Here is a 16,534-nt window from a genome sequence, read left to right as displayed (position 1 = left end):
ATTCCATCAAAGCCAAACAAATATGGAATAAAAATGTATGCCCTTGTTGATGCCAGTAAGACCTACACTTACAACCTGGAAGTTTATGCAGGAAAAGAACCAGAAGGTCCTTACTGTGTGAGCAACAAACCCATTGATGTTGTAAAAAGACTGGCTGAACCCTTATTTGGATCGGGTCGCAATATTACAGCTGACAATTGGTTTACAAGTTGTGATCTGATTGATTATCTGAAAATTCAGAAGCTGTCATATGTGGGAACTGTAAGAAAAAACAAAAGGGAATTGCCGCCACAGTTTGTAAGTGTGAAAGAGAGACAACAGTACAGCAGTATGTTTGCATTCCATAACGGAAAGGCTTTAGTTTCCTATGTACCACATGCCAAAAAAATCGTACTTCTTCTATCAACACTTCATGATGATGCTGCCATCGATCCTGGGACTGGGGCAGAAAAAAAACCGGAGATAATTACATTTTACAATGCCACCAAAGGGGGTGTGGATACAGCAGATCAGATGTGCTCCACTTTCAACGTCAGCAGAAACATCAAACGCTGGCCAATGGTCATATTTTTTGCTATGTTGAATTTGGGTGGTATAAATTCACAAGTAATTTATCTTGAAAACAAGCTTGAACCACTCCGTAGACGATTGTATCTGAAAAAATTGGCCCATGAACTAGTACTTGGAGAGCTACGCAGGAGAAGCGTGAAAACAATCGGTATCCCCTCTCGCCTTCAAGTTCAGCTCAAAAGGTTCCGCCCAGAAAACGATGGTGAAAAGTCACCATCTGCACCACCTCACAAAAGAAGGAGATGCACCACCTGCCAAACGGAAAGCGGAACCAGAAGGCTTTCAAATTATGAATGTCTCAAATGTCATAAAGCAATTTGCCTGACACATGCAAAAATGGTGTGTAATTCTTGCTATTTGCTCTGCAAGTGTGACTTTTCTGGGGAAACCTCAGCATCTACTTCTGATTGAATATGTTTTTAATAGTACTTAAGGTACCTTAAAATTAAGTTTGTGTTCAAAAATTTTCTTTGTACATTTTTTTGAGAGCGTCGAACTGGGGACTATTTGGCGGGAGTTTTCAAAAGTTTGTATTTCATAGTTATTAGTTTTATGTTAAGTAAATGTTTTTTTTGCAACTGATTATGTGTAGTCTCTTTTATTACATCCCTATGAAGGTCACTGATCACTTTTAGAGCACTGAAATTGCAAACATTAGATATTCTAGGTATTTTTCCAGCAGGCGCCTGACAGGCACATTGTATGTGAACTCGTTAGTCTGAATATTGTATGTGACGGAGGGTTAAGTCCCCCTTGTTCACATCTGGCAGCTGTCAATTTGCCTCCAACACTTTTCCTTTCACTTTTCCCCATTATGTAGATAGGGGAAAAATAGTTTGGTGAATTGGAAAGCGCGGGGTTAAAATTTCACCTCACAATGTAGCCTATGACGCTCTCAGGGTCCAGATGTGTGACTGTGCAAAATTTTGCTTCTGTAGCTGCGACGCCTCCAACTCTTTTCCTTTCACTTTTTTCCCCATTATGTAGATAGGGGCAAAATTGTTTGGTGAATTGGAACGCGCGGGGTTAAAATTTCACCTCACAACGTAGCCTATGACGCTCTCAGGGTCCAGACGTGTGACTGTGCAAAATTTTGTTTCTGTAGCTGCGACGCCTCCAACTCTTTTCCTTTCACTTTTTTCCCCATTATGTAGATAGGGGCAAAATTGTTTGGTGAATTGGAACGCGCGGGGTTAAAATTTCACCTCACAACGTAGCCTATGACGCTCTCAGGGTCCAGACGTGTGACTGTGCAAAATTTTGTGGCTGTAGCTTCGACGCCTCCAACACTTTTCCTTTCACCTTTTTCCCCATTATGTAGATAGGGGCAAAATTGTTTGGTGAATTGGAAAGCGCGGGGTTAAAATTTCACCTCACAACATAGCCTATGACGCTCTCAGGGTCCAGACGTGTGACTGTGCAAAATTTTGTTGCTGTAGCTGCGACGCTTCCAACACTTTTCCTTTCACTTTTTTCCCCATTATGTAGATAGGGGCAAAATTGTTTGGTGAATTGGAACGCGCGGGGTTAAAATTTCGCCTTACAATATAGCCTATGACGCTCTCGGGGTCCAGACGTGTGACTGTGCAAAATTTTGTGGCTGTAGCTGCGACGGTGCAGATGCCAATCCCGGACATACACACATACACACACACACACTCAGCTTTATATAGTAGATATGTATAATCATGACAAGGAACATCTTGAGGAAAGAAGGTTTAATCATAATCACAGATGCAGATTCTTTACTGTAAGAGCATTGAAATAAAGGAACTCTCTGCCATACAATGTTGTAATTGTTGATTCACTAATGAAGTACAAGGAGGGCCTGGATGCTTTTCTTGATGAATATAATATTACAGGTCATGGGCACTAGATTCTGTTATGGGACTCTGATCCAGGGAACTAGGCTGACTACTGTATGTGGAGTCAGGAAAAAAATTATTCCACTAATGAGGGGCAATTAACAACTACCACTTGGCGTTTTGGCCTTCCTCTGGATCAACACCCTGATCTATAGGGTATTGTTAAGAGAAAGATGAGAGACACCAGACCCAACAATGCAGTGGAGCTGAAGATTGCTATCAAAGCAACCTGGGCTTCCATAACACCTCAGAAGTGCCATAGGATGATCGCCTCCATGCCACGCCGCGTTGATGCAAAAGAAGCCCCGACCAAGTATTGAATGCGTTTACTGAACAAACATTTCAGTAGGCCAACATTTCAGATTTCAAAATCATTTTTCAAGCTGGTGTTATAAAGTACTCTAATTTACTGAGATAATGACTTTTGGGTTTTCATTGGCTGTAAGCCATCAACATTAACAGAAATAAACACTTGAAATAGATAACTATTTGTAATTGCCATGCTCCGGCTCGCCTCGCCACCTGTATCACACTATACTCACCACTCTGCGGCATCCCGGCACGTTCCTGCTCGTCCCCGGGCTTCTGCTCCTCTCGCAAGGCCGGCTCCTGCTTCTTCTCGGGCGCGCACGCGCACTGGGTTCTGCGGCGCATGCGCACACGTCTCTCATTGATCCTGGCCGCTCCTCCTTCCCCGCTCTGTGCTCCTGGAGGACTCTGACCCGGAAGGTATGCCACCGCTTTTCTTATCAGCCTGCCTCTTCCTCCCAGCGGTGCCTGTTGGTCATTTGTTTATCACATTTGATTCTGGCACCACGTCCTTCGGTCATTCTGTCCACCAGCCTGCTCTATTAGGGTATGTTTCCACGTTCAGGAAACAGTGAGTTTGACGCTGCGTAGAGCCGCAGCGTCAAACACGCTGCGTCCAGATGTTACAGCATTGTGGAGGGGATTTCATGAAATCCCCTCTCCACTATGCGGTAAAACACGCAGGCAGCAGACAAGCGTAAACGGACATGCGGCACGTCTTTTCCGAACTCAGCATGTCTGTTTACAAAGCGGCGATGCTCTGTCGCCGCCAAGTAAATTTACCATAGACTCATTATATGCGATAAAATCGCATCTAATGATTAGTCACATGCGTAGGAACTGTGTACACGCAGCTTACTACACATGTCTGCTGGCTCACCTGTCCCGCCGCCGGAAGTCCCTCGTCCACTGCAGTTCTCGCGATAACTTATGACTCTGAACTAATGTAACCTCAGTGATGCACTACAGGAGCCATTGTCTCCTGTCAGTGTGTCACTGGAGGAATATAGAGCGGTGACATCACCCGTTGTCACAGTTCCATAGGGGAGATCGTTGTGGGACACTCGTTATTAATTGGACTACGGCGGAAAGTATACGGTTGGTTTATTATTTTAATTTTTTATGCAGGCGATCGAGTATGGTAAGTATGGTAACATTAATAATATTAAAATACTTTTTTCTGGCTGTGTCTATTTTTTAACCCTTTCACTACTCTAGGATTAATAACGGATAGGCATCTTATTGACGCCTCTCCATTATTAACCAGATGTAATGTCAACTTACAATAGCAAGGTGACATTAACCCCTTATTACCCCATATCCCACCGCTACAGGGAAGTGGGAAGAGAGGGGCTAAGTGCCATTTCTGGGGCGGCTGGTATTTGTAGCCGGGGTGGGGGCCAATAACCATGGCACATCTCTAGGCTATGAATATCATGTCTGCGCAGCCTTTCTGGCTATAAAATATAGGGGGACCCCACGTCTTTTTTTGGGGGTTCCCTTAATTTAATAGCCAGTAAAAGGGAAAGCAGACAGCTGCGGGCTGATATTCATAGCCTAGAGAGGGGCCATGGGTATTACCCCCTTCCCAGGCTACAAATATTGGCCCCCAGCCGTCTTTCCCCCTCTGGCGCAGAAAATTGCGCGGTAGCCCACGCCATTTTTTTTCAATTTTTTTTGTTTTTATTAAACATATTGCGTTTAAGGCCGGCAAAAATACCCGGCACTGCCGCTGGCACTCGAGACCGGAGCGTTCAACTGCATAGAAATACATGCAGCCGCACGCTCCACTTCCGAGTGCCGGTGGCAGTGCCGAGTATTGAAGCGAGAGACTTGTGTGAGTTTCTCGCGAGTGTGACTCCGGCCTAACGCAGATTTCGTGTGTGTGTGTCTTTATTTAAGGCTGGGATCACACATGTGAGAAACTCGGACAAGTCTCGAATTTTAATACCCGACACTGGCGCCGGCACTCGGGATATATTTATAGATAGATATCGATAGATACCACAGATAAATACGATAGATAGATCCATAGATAGATATGTATCGTATCTGTCTATCTATCGTATCTATCTATCATATCTATCTATTGTATCCATCTAACGTATCCATCTATCTATCTAGCTGTGTGTGTATATTCTTCAGTGGAGTATTTAAATGAAGAGGTTGGACAAGAAATTACATCACAATTTTTTTTTTTGTATATCTTTATTGAGCTTACAAACACACACAAATCCGCATGAAAAAAACGCATCAATAAACGCATGAAAAACGCAGGTGACCTGCGTCAAATCCTGAGCAAATCCTGATGCAATCCTGAACGTGGACACATACCCTAAGCCTGCTATCCTTAGTTTGCCTCCTTGCTTAGTTTTTCTTTATCTGTCCTCTCTCCTTTGTTTTCTTTATAGTTCCGGTCTTCCAGTGTCTCCTCGCTGCCGTGCCCTCAACATTCCAGTTAGTCTGTGTCTCGACCCTCTCCTGCCAGTCTCCCAGTGTCTCTTGGGTGTCCTCGCTGCCGTGCTTTCATCTTTCCAGTCTGTGTCTCGTTCCCCCCCTGCCAGTCTCCCAGTGTCGTCTAATTATCCTTGCTTCCGTGTCTTTTCCAAATCAGTCTGTCTGCTTCCCAATACCGTCCTAGTGTCTCGTACTCCTGTCGTTCCTGCCGTTAATACCTACATCTCTGTCCAGCCCGTATTTCTGTACTCCAGCCGTGTTACTCCCACTCCTGTACATCTCCTTTAGGTACTAGCTGCCGCGGCAGTAGTCTCCCTTGGGCCTGCCCCTAACGCTCCCTGTATAGGGGGTGGTCCACCGGGTCTACTCGCTCTGGGAAGGTTCGCTGTCGCGGTCCAGCGGGCCCACCTTTGGGGTTCCTCTAGCAGTCTCACAGTAATGACTGTATCGAATATACGAGTTTCACTTTTTGTATTGAAGAACTGAAATAAATTAACTTTTTGATGATACTCTAGTTTTGTGAGAAGCACATGTATATGTTACTATTATAATTATTATTATTATTACACCTACTACAAATTCGGATAGTATCTTGGAGATGGAAACACAAGGCTGTACATGAGAATGGCTATTCATATAATTCAAGAATAAGGAGCTGAACTGCCAGCTGAGCAGTTCTCCATTCTGTCCCTGCAGCGTTTACAGGGTGAGGGGTTGTTCTCATAAGATATCTTTAAACCTTACTGTAACATATGGCTCAGCATTTCTGCACATTTCTTCTTATACAACTGTATATGCTGCAAATAAACTAATACATTGAAATCTTGACTGTTTTCCACGATTTATATTTGTCTTGTGGCCCCAAACTCAAAAAGGGGAATTACAGTAGAGTACATGTATTTCCAAGGCTACCAGGAAAAATATAGGTACAACAAATAAAGAACAGACAACTAAACACTGCTCACAAATGTATACTCACTTTGGGGTCTCTGTGGTTTCCAAAAGCTCTGAGTATTGTGAAGCACAATGCTGAGAATAAAGCAAAACTAATATTGATAATTGCTTCATGAAACAAAACATGGACTAATCATACAAGCTAACTTAAGAGCTGCATATTGTATGCAGACTGTCATATGTCGACTGCAAAGCACAAGATTACAATGTTGGCTGAAATATTACTATAAAATAGTTTATGATGTCCATGTTTATCGCCTTTATAATTTAATTTATACATTGACTGTGTGTGCATTTCATCTAAATATAAAAAGCTGTATTAAGTTATGTGAACGCAATGTCTTTCAGGTGAATTACTACCTGAAAAGGCACTGCAAAAAATGAACATAATGAACAAAGTTAAAACATCATGTTCAGTCTTATATCATGTCTTTAAACGTTTCAGGGTTTGGAAACATTGAAGTGGTTAAAAGAAGTGACCTGTCCATTGTTCAGGTGGCTTCATTGGGAAGTTGCTCATCCTATATACTTATAACTATAAAGCAAAGACGATAGCAGTAGTGCGACTGAAAAAATGGCTTGCTGGCCCAGTCAATGTCAGGAAAACGACTGCCAGTGTTTTACTGAAGTGTATTCACCTTGGAAACTAGGAGTTAGTCATACCGGTAACGGTATTTCCAGGAGTCCATCATGACAGCACCACAGGAGGTTGCTCTTCATATCCTTGATAGGGACAGGAACACAGAAGAGGTTAAATAGCCCCTCCCCACCTCCACCCCTCAGTGATTTTACAAAGTACCACATTAGGATGGATACAACACAATTTTATTGAACTTCCTCTCTACATGTTCATATCACATATCAGACAAGAGTTCAAGGGGGGGCAAATAATGGGTGCTGTCATGATGGACTCCTGGAAATACCGTTACCGGTATGACTAACTCCTAGTTTCCAGTTCGTCCACATGACAGCACCACAGGAGAAATACCAAATAACTCCTTTTAGGGCGGGATTACAGCTTGGAGGACTCTTCTCCCAAAGCTAGTCTGCTGCTTTGAGAGAACGTCCAGCTTGTAGTGCTTGCAAAAGGTATTTGAGCTAGACCAAGTTGCCGCCCGACAAATTTGGTCCATGGATGCACCCGCACTCTCTGCCCATGAAGCAGATACTGCTCTCAGTGAGTGGGCTTTTAGGTGATCTGGAGGAGATTCACCGGCTGAAATATACGCAGCGCAAATGGTAGATTTGATCCATCTAGCCAGAGTCGCTTTTGAGGCTTTTTTGCCTCTATTCTTCCCAGACATCTGGATAAAGAGGTTTGAGTCAATTCTCCAGCTGTCTGTAAGTTTTAGATACTGCAATACTGTTCTCTTAACATCCAGGGAATGAAGAGAACGTTCTTTTTCGTTATTGTAGTTCTGGCAGAACGTAGGCAAAATTATTTCCTGGTTTCTGTGAAAGTCCGTCACAACTTTTGGAAGAAATGAAGGATCCAACTTTAAAACGATGCAATCTTCCTGTATCTTTAAGTAAGGATCTGTTATGGACAGGGCTTGAATTTCGCCTATTCGCCTTGCTGTCGTTATTGCGACGAGGAAAACAGTCTTGAATGTCACAGATTTTAGGTCTGCCTGATCAAGTGGCTCGTATGGAGCTTTCCGTAGCTCATTTAGTACCAAAGTGAGGTTCCATGAGGGTACTGAACTTCGTATTGTTGGTCTAATACGTTGTGTAGCTTTGATGTATCTCATTATCCAGGGATGATTCGCTAGTGGATAGTCATAAAAGGCAGTTAAAGCTGAGATTTGTACCTTTAGCGTACTAGGTCTCAGGCCCATATCAAAACCTGTTTGGAGAAAATTTAATATTTGAGGAATATCTGGTTGTTGGAGAACGGATATTGGAGTATTGGTCTGTGCACAAAATTTTTTCCAAATCTTCTGGTATATAGCCGAGGTCACCGGCTTTCTACTTTTTTTCATAGTTGAGATAACTGACTCAGACAGTCCCTTTGATCTCAAGATCTCCCTTTCAAGATCCATGCTGAGAGTTGTAGCATCTTTAGATTTTGATGGACCAATGGTCCCTGTATTAGAAGATCCCGTCTCAGTGGTAGTAACACTGGGTCTTCCACCGCCATCCACTTCAGCAGAGGAAACCAGCTCCTCTTGGGCCAATATGGCACTATTAGGATCACTACTGCTAGACTTTCCTGGATTTTCCTCAGAACTCTGGGAATTAGGGCTAGTGGCGGGAACGCGTATGCGAGTTCCATGTCCCAATGTTGAGCCAATGCATCTATGCCAGTTGGATTGTCTCTTGGATTTAGCGAAAAGAATTCTTTCGTTTTTGTATTGCTCCTCGAGGCGAATAAGTCTATTTGTGGGGTGCCCCACTGTTGGATTAACTGAGTATAGATTTCCTCGTTTAGAGACCATTCTGACGGCTGTACCTTCTCTCTGCTGAGAAAGTCCGCTATTTGGTTCTGTGAACCTTTTAGGTGTACTGCTGTGATGGACTTTACGGTATTTTCCGCCCAGGAGAATATTTCTTCTGCTAGCGCCTGAAGTGGACGGTGCCTTGGTCCTCCTTGATGTAGGAGAAAGGCTACCGTGGTCGAGTTGTCTGAGAAGACTCGGATGTGGTGTCCCTGAATCTCGTGTTGGCACCTTTTTAGTGCTTCCCAGACCGCTCTGAGTTCCCTGTAGTTGGAGGAACTGTCGCGTATCGATGGTGGCCATGTCCCCTGAAGGTATCGACCTTCTATGTGGGCTCCCCAGCCCCTTGAGCTTGCATCGGTGGTTATATTTATGCATGGAGATATTTTCCATGGTTTTCCTCTTTTGAGGTTTTTTATGTCGATCCACCATGAGAGGGACTGCTTTACCCTGCTGGGTAACCACATCCTGTTGTCTAGTGAATCTTTTGTTCCATTCCATACCGAAAGAACTTCCCTTTGAAGCGTTCTGGAGTGAAACTGGCTCCACTGTACACTGGGAATGCACGAGGTCATCAGACCTAGAATCCTCATTGCTTTCCTGATGGAGATGTATTTCCGTTTTTTTATTGATTGAATTTCTTTTTTTATTGACCGTTGTTTTTGGTCTGGTAGGAAGGAGTATTCTAGTTCGGAATTTAGTAGTACCCCTAGAAATATCTTTTGCGTCTGTGGTTCGAGACTCGATTTTTTTGCATTTATTACCCACCCCAGACGTTTCAGGAGTGACGTGGTAATTTCTAAGGATTCTTCCATCTGTTGGGATGAATCTGCGATCAGCAACAGATCGTCCAGATATGGTGCGATGAGAACTTCCTTCTCTCTTAAGTAGGCCATGACCTCCGTCATGAGCTTCGTAAATATCCTTGGGGCAGAGGAGAGACCAAATGGTAGGCACTGAAACTGGAAATGAAGTATTTTCTTGTGGTTTCTTAATGCGAACCTGAGGAATTTTTGATCTGAGGGATGGATGGGAACATGATAGTAAGCATGTTTGAGATCTAGCGTGCACATTACAGAGTTCTTTTTTATTAGTGGTGTAATTGATTTGAGAGATTCCATCTTGAAGCGTTTGTACGCCACTCATTTGTTTAATGGTTTTAAGTTTATTATTGTTCGGTAATCTCCGTTTGGTTTTCTTATGGAGAACAGACTGGAGTAATGCCCCTGAAAATGTTGATGATGGGGTACCGGTATTATGACGTTTAATTCTAAGAGTTCCTGTATGTCTGTTATCAGCCTTTGATGTACTGCTGATGACTCCGTCTGTGTTACGCAGAATCTCTTGGGGGGTGGATGAGTAAACTCTATCCTGTAACCCTGTGCCACTGTCTGTAGAATCCACTGATTCTGAGTTATGTTCTGCCATCCTTCTTGGAAGTATTGTAGTCTCCCTCCTATATTGTTGGCGTCATTGTTTACTGGGTCCTGTTGATTGGTCTCGAAAGGAACCTCTTCCTCTGCCTCCTTTAGGGTAGCTCCACCTACCGGACTTCCCCTTGCCTCTGTAGTCCTGTCTTGGGTGGGAGCGAGTTTTTCGGAAGAATTGCGGTTTCTTTGGCTTCTCCTCAGGGAAGCCTTTCTTCTTATCAGACGCTTTTTCAAGTAGCTCGTCAAGGACTGGACCAAAGACGTGAGAACCTGAGAATGGAATCGAACACAGCTTGTTCTTGGATTGGGTATCTCCCGTCCACGATCTCAGCCATAAGGCCCTTCTTGCTGCGTTTGACAGTGCATTATTCCTGGCAGCAAAGCGTACGGATTCCGCTGAAGCATCTGCCATGAAATCAGTCGCCATCTTTAAAACTGAAAATGATTTAAGGATTTCTTCCCTTGGAGTTCTATTTTTAATATGACTCTCCATCTCGTCCACCCAAAGACTCATGGACCTTGCTACAGAGGTAGCCGCTATATTCGTCTTCATAATGGCGGCTGACGATTCCCAGGCTTTCTTAAGAAGATCTTCTGACCTCTTATCCATTGGGTCTTTTAACCCTGACGAGTCCTCAAAGGGAATAGCCGTTTTCCTTGTGACTTTGGCCACAGGAATGTCGATCTTTGGAACCGACTCCCAGACTTTAGTTTCTTCTGGGTCGAAGGGAAGACGGTATTTGAAGTCTCTCGGGACTACTAATTTTTTCCCCACATCTTCCCACTCTTCCATTATCATTGCAGTTATGTGATTGTTGACCGGGAAAACTCTATTCCTGCGAGTTCTCAGGCCCCCAAACATCTCGTCCTGAACTGATAAAGGCTCAGACGAGTCTTCTATTTTCATAGTGCTTCTTACTGCTTTTAGCAGTATATCCGTATTTTCGGATGAGAACAAGTATTTCTTTCGTTCTTCTGGAAGCACAGTAAATGTATTGTCCTCTTCATCCGAGCCGGGATCGGAATAACCTGAGACCTCTCCTTCCTCGGAACTCGCATCTATATCCCATCTAGGCCTTTTAGGCCGCGGAGACTGGGGTGGCACCATTGTAGACACTGTAGCTTGGACTTCGTCTCTAATCATGGATTTGATATTATCCAACAGCGAAGCCTGTTCATCTTTAAGAAGTTTAGCGATGCGTTTTTCGCATAATTTCTTCTTATATCCCTCTGGGAGTTTGGTGGTGCACAATGGGCATCTCATAGTCCTTTTTTTAGTAGCTGACCTCTCGGGAATGTCCTTATCCTGAAAACGTAAAGGAGATCCCTGTAGCTACGGAACTAAAGTTCTGCAATGCATCCCATACCACGTACTACTCACATGGTCCGTGGCTAGCTCTAAGGATTGGACGTCTGGGCGAGTAGCACCTTCCATCTTCCTGGGTCAAATGTGCTGTCAGATGTCAGTCATTAAGTAGTCAATCTTACCCAGCTTCAAGACATCTGATTTGTCCTCCTTCCGAGCTCAGCTGCTGGCCTACACGGTGATTTCAGGTCCCCAGCTGTACTGCGCATGCGTCATCTGGAACGCACGCCGACCAGCCTGGGACCTTCCTGGCGCATAGTCCGGATGCTGTTCCGGTCTTCATTCTCCCCCCCCCCGGCCTTCCCGCAGCTACCCGGCGCCCGGAAACGCTGCCGACCCCGGGAATCCGGCCACGCCCCCCGGAAGTAGTCACTCGACCGGAGCGCCGGACCGGAAGTCCCGGGTACAGCGCCAGCACCGGCCGCACGTGGAGCCTGAGGGGAGCGCTCAGCACCGCCGCCGCAGCTGCTGTCTCAGAGCCCCTTGTAAGGGGTTGAGGCAGACTTATGGGGAGCACACAGCTCTACCCGGTCGCGGAGGGACCTCCGTCGGTATCCTGCGACCTCCGGATCCTCGCGGCCAGAGCCCCCTCCAGGAGGATGGGACCGCACACGGGAGCTCCTGCTCGACCGAGACCTGATTTCTCATCAGGTAAAATCTTGATCTTCCTGGAGATCTCTCTCCTGCGTCCGTCCCTGATAGGGACAGGAAAAACACTGAGGGGTGGAGGTGGGGAGGGGCTATTTAACCTCTTCTGTGTTCCTGTCCCTATCAAGGATATGAAGAGCAACCTCCTGTGGTGCTGTCATGTGGACGACCTGGAAAATAAGGATATTCTGCTGGTGTCTTAAAGATGTCATGTACCTATACCCTAACATTGTAAATACACTACGTCATTTGCACAGTGCTGGTTCTGAGCAAGAGTCACAACAGAATTCACAATTCTTCAGCTTTTATTTTACAGCGATATTCTTTACTGAATGTTCTCATGATTTGTATTAAGCATCTGTGTGCACAACAACTGTATTACAGAAACTCAGCTCTTGGTTTTCTTTTCTTCCAATTTCATACATTATACAATAAAACATCTTACTTTTTGGGAGAACCAATCGGGAGGACGACCAGGTTCTGCGAAAGGTTTGATGGCACGGCTCACGGACACCCTTAAAAAAAAAATTAAATATAGAATTTAAGAAATACCAATAAAATGATTATTTGCATTGAAAACACTCGGAGGGATTTATCTAGGCTATCCATGCTTTAAGAAGTGGCTGAGAAACCTATGCAGAGAGGTTTAAGACAAAAAAGCACTCAAACAACCAAAAATGCTTAAAAAAATACACTTTGGGTTTACAAAATACCAGAAAACAAAAAAGATGAGAGATTCCTGAAGAGTCTTTTGCTTGAAAAATGGATATTGTTTGCAGACCTGAAAAAAAGTCCAGTGAACATACCCATAGGGACAGAGATATTTCATTTATGCTTGTATTCTGTGTAGTGTTGGGTTTTGCCAATAATGCCTAATCCTTATTTTAATTTACCGGTATGTCTTTTTGGTAAGTCAATTTTATGAGTTGACTTTTTCTTTTATGTTCACCATTGTGGGCCGAGTTGGTGCTTCCAGAAACTTTAGATTGATTCATCATCAATTGCGACCTTTTAAAAACTCCCAAAATCTGTAGCCAGAGGTGATGTTCCCACAATTTTTGCAGGATTTTGCAAAACATGTGGTGTGCTGTGCTAAAATGTCAAAACAAAGGTTAAAGACAATTTTGGACTCTGCACAGTTCATGAACTACATGCGCCATGTTTAAGAATTTTCCACAAAAAAAGTGCAAAGAATACTACAACACAAAAAAGAAAAAATGAAAAAAAATGAATGAAAAATGAAAAATGAAAAAAAATTGCAAATAATGAATCGGGACCAAACATAATAATAAAAAAAAAAGTACCTGTTTCAGCTGATGACCCACACAAATAGTGGAACTACATAAGCCTGCAGATGCCAATATTGCCCCCTTTGAGGATACATTTTTTTGTATAGTGGAGCAGTTAAAAAAAAAAAGACAACTTCTACTCCACAGTATACATTCTAGTCAATGGAAGACACATGCTACTCTATGTCTTGAAGAAAATGGAGAACACTCCAAATTTATACCTCGGTCGGTGACAGCGCTGAAAAACAAGAATTAAAGCCTAAAGACCTATTTAGACAAGCCGATGTTGGATTGTTAATGATAAATGACACTCAAGACAAATCAGAGCTTATTTATATGGGCCAAAGAAAACTAATGGGAACGGAACAATTATAAAAGCAACACTCCAGTGTTTTTTTTTATTACCGGTATTATTATTATTATTGCAGTGCTGGACTGGTACCATAAATTAAAGCTCACTGCCCCCTAATAATATACTCATCAGACACTGCCTTCTGACTGACAGGAAGTTTGAGAGCTTTTGACCATTACCTCCATGTAATAATAATAATCTTTAATAATCTTTATTTTTATATAGCGCTAACATATTCCGCAGAGCTTTACAGACATTATCATCACTGTCCCCGATGGGGCTTACAATCTAGAATCCCTATCAGTATGTCTTTGGAATGTGTGAGGAAACCGGAGGACCCGGAGGAAACCCACGCAAACACGGAGAGAACATACAAACTCTTTGCAGATGTTGTCCTGGGTGGGATTAGATGTAGGTCGATGAGAGCCTTGTTCTGCTTCTCATAGACTTACACGGATTAGTGACTTCCTGAATGCTCACAACCTGCAGGAGACCGACTGGAGCAGCCCCAAAAACAAATGCAGATTAGGGACACAACGCCAACTTTTAAATAAATAAATTTGTGTCCGATTATGTTGTGCCCGATACTGTGATGCAGACTCACACGCAAAGTCCGCATCTTTCCAGGCAGATGATGGCTGATTTAATCAGTCATGTGACTTGAACATTAAGCTCCTTGTTAGAGGACAGCCAGTTGTGCACTGAGACATTGAACAGTCGGACACGTGTACTCGGAAGTTTAGAGACGGTCACCTGAAAGGTTACAGTGCATTTTAGGATCCACCTGAAGCCCACTATGCCTAGCTTTCTGTGACTAATATACATTGCTTATCCAGTTACCTGGATTACTGCAATACAAGGTACAGCCTATGTAATGACCACCCGAGCAGTGCTCTCAGGCTTATATTCATATATTGCTTGTAAAAAATGTAACAGCACTCAACATGTATATGCTTGAAAAAGAACTCTTTTATTGAATATGCAAAATCAAGAATATCACTGTACCAGTACAAGTATGATATGGGTGTGGTAACCCTTGTTTCGGGCACCGAAGTATAAGAGGAGTGACGTGTCAACAGTTGAAGATTATATTCATATATTGGGGACCCGGAAAGCAGAGTGACAACCAGCACACGGTGGTGTCAGGGAGACCCCCTAATGCCAACCCCTGGACAGGCATGACTGCTCACTCACCAGTTCTGGTCGCCACTGCGCATCACGGAGGAGGCGAGGCACAGCTTCTCCCGGATAGACCATGGCTCCGTGGGACCGATGCTCAGCAGCTTGTGTTCTAGAGGAAACCACAACTATAGTCAGCCGGAAATAACACTAGTGAAAGGCTGCATGTTCCACCATGTGTGAGCGTCACGGAGGATAACGGCAGTTCCTCGGTACTTACTCCCAGTCCCGGTCGCCATTTTTCCCTCATACGACGGCGCGGTGTGATGACGTCGGCACCGGGCGCGCTCCGGACTCAGATTTGGCAGTCGTAGGCTTTGATGTTTACGTCTCCCTAAGCGCATGCGCAATACATCACTGACGTTTCCCATGTCATAGGGGGACCTGACTCGGGGCAGTGTGAGATGGCAGTGTCCTCTGCCAGTACCACACAGTACTGGGTTCATGCTCCAAGAGTCACAATCATACAACTGCTAAAATCTATGTACATGCACCCATGCCCAGCATAATGCCACACTGACACTTCCCTAAACAAAGTACACTTTATCATCAGCCTGTCTTCCCACTAGTGTTTCGGGGCCTGTAATCCACTCCTTATCACTGATATAGGCATAGTGATGTCACTCAGGGCGACCTGTCAGTGTTATGCCTTAGACAAGCCAACCATCAGCGCATGTGCGTGCAGGAGAGCGCATGTGCGTGCAAGAGAGCGCATGTGCGTCCAGGAGAGCGCATGTGCGTCCAGGAGAGCGCATGTGCGTCCAGGAGAGCGCTTCTTCCTGATTCTGGGTGCACAGAAACATTCCAACAATCACCTGGAGGTGGAACAGAAAGCTCTTTCATTGGGTGATTGCCTACATATATAGATGAGCAAAGCACTGGCACTACCCTGCTCCACAGTCCACTATGGTGCTCCATAGCAGCCAGAACAGGGCAGTGCCAACGTCCTTGGTCAGCGGTCAAATGTCGCCATCCTAGGCGCCTCTTCCAAGTACATGAGACAGAGGTACCTAGCGATAGCAGTGATGCCCGAGATGGCGGTATCTGAGTGCCAGCCACAGAAGCTCTGTTCTAGCTGTCATTTAATACCATTGTGGATGTCGGACCAGGGTAGTGTGAATATTTTGTCTCATCTCTACCAGCATGAAAATCATAGGAAACACATCACCACGGGTAAAAAGGATGTGCCGCCGATAATATGATGATATATGGGGAAAGAACAATATCATTCTGTTACAGTGAAAACTGGCCAGGAAATGAGTACCAATCGACTTGGAAATAGTCAATAGGCAACTAGAACACGTCAAAAAGTTAGTATCAAACGGTAACATTTCGGCCAGGGCTATGTGTCACGTGGCCAAACTTTGCAGGTGTTGCTGCTACATCGCAGTGCAATACAACTGAATGGGGTTTGTATTGCGACCCTGAGAGTACTGCGATTGTGAGAAGCAAATCGCCAAAAACTCAGACACGGTAGGATTGCTTGGTGCAGTCGCAGTACCCTCACAATACTATCCCATTGATTTGTATACAGCAGCTATGCCTAGGTAACTTTGACCACTCGACGTGTCGCGTCTAAAGTTGCCGTGTAGCTCAATCCGTTCAGGATTTGCTGGGGTTTTCATGCTTCGTGTTTATGCAGCATCAAATCAGCAGCAGCCAGATGTTACAGTAAAA

At 44.3% G+C, this 16,534-nt stretch overlaps 1 protein-coding gene across 7 annotated transcripts in view; it reads right to left on the bottom strand.

Moving 5' to 3' along the window:
* The window catches only part of BRD8 (bromodomain containing 8), a 76,888-nt gene extending 61,743 nt beyond the window's left edge, over window positions 1–15,145 (bottom strand). For 2 of the 7 annotated variants that reach the window (XM_069764340.1, XM_069764342.1), the window contains exons 1-4: window positions 15,078–15,144; window positions 14,873–14,969; window positions 12,483–12,552; window positions 6,181–6,230 (exon numbers count right to left, since the gene is read on the bottom strand). In XM_069764340.1, the coding sequence (XP_069620441.1) occupies window positions 6,181–6,230; window positions 12,483–12,552; window positions 14,873–14,969; window positions 15,078–15,096 (236 nt within the window). In that variant the 5' untranslated portion in view covers window positions 15,097–15,144. Of the gene's footprint in view, window positions 1–6,180; window positions 6,231–12,482; window positions 12,553–14,872; window positions 14,970–15,077 lie in introns of all 7 variants that reach the window. The other 5 variants (XM_069764346.1, XM_069764343.1, XM_069764341.1 and 2 more) reach the window with 3 other exon arrangements.
* Between the last annotated feature and the right edge of the window lie 1,389 nt (window positions 15,146–16,534).

This window comes from Ranitomeya imitator, chromosome 4, assembly GCF_032444005.1.
Source record: "Ranitomeya imitator isolate aRanImi1 chromosome 4, aRanImi1.pri, whole genome shotgun sequence".
Taxonomy (NCBI): Eukaryota; Metazoa; Chordata; class Amphibia; order Anura; family Dendrobatidae; genus Ranitomeya; species Ranitomeya imitator.
The sequence above is the reverse complement of the archived record's forward strand: the minus strand, read 5'-3'. Positions and strand labels throughout refer to the sequence as shown.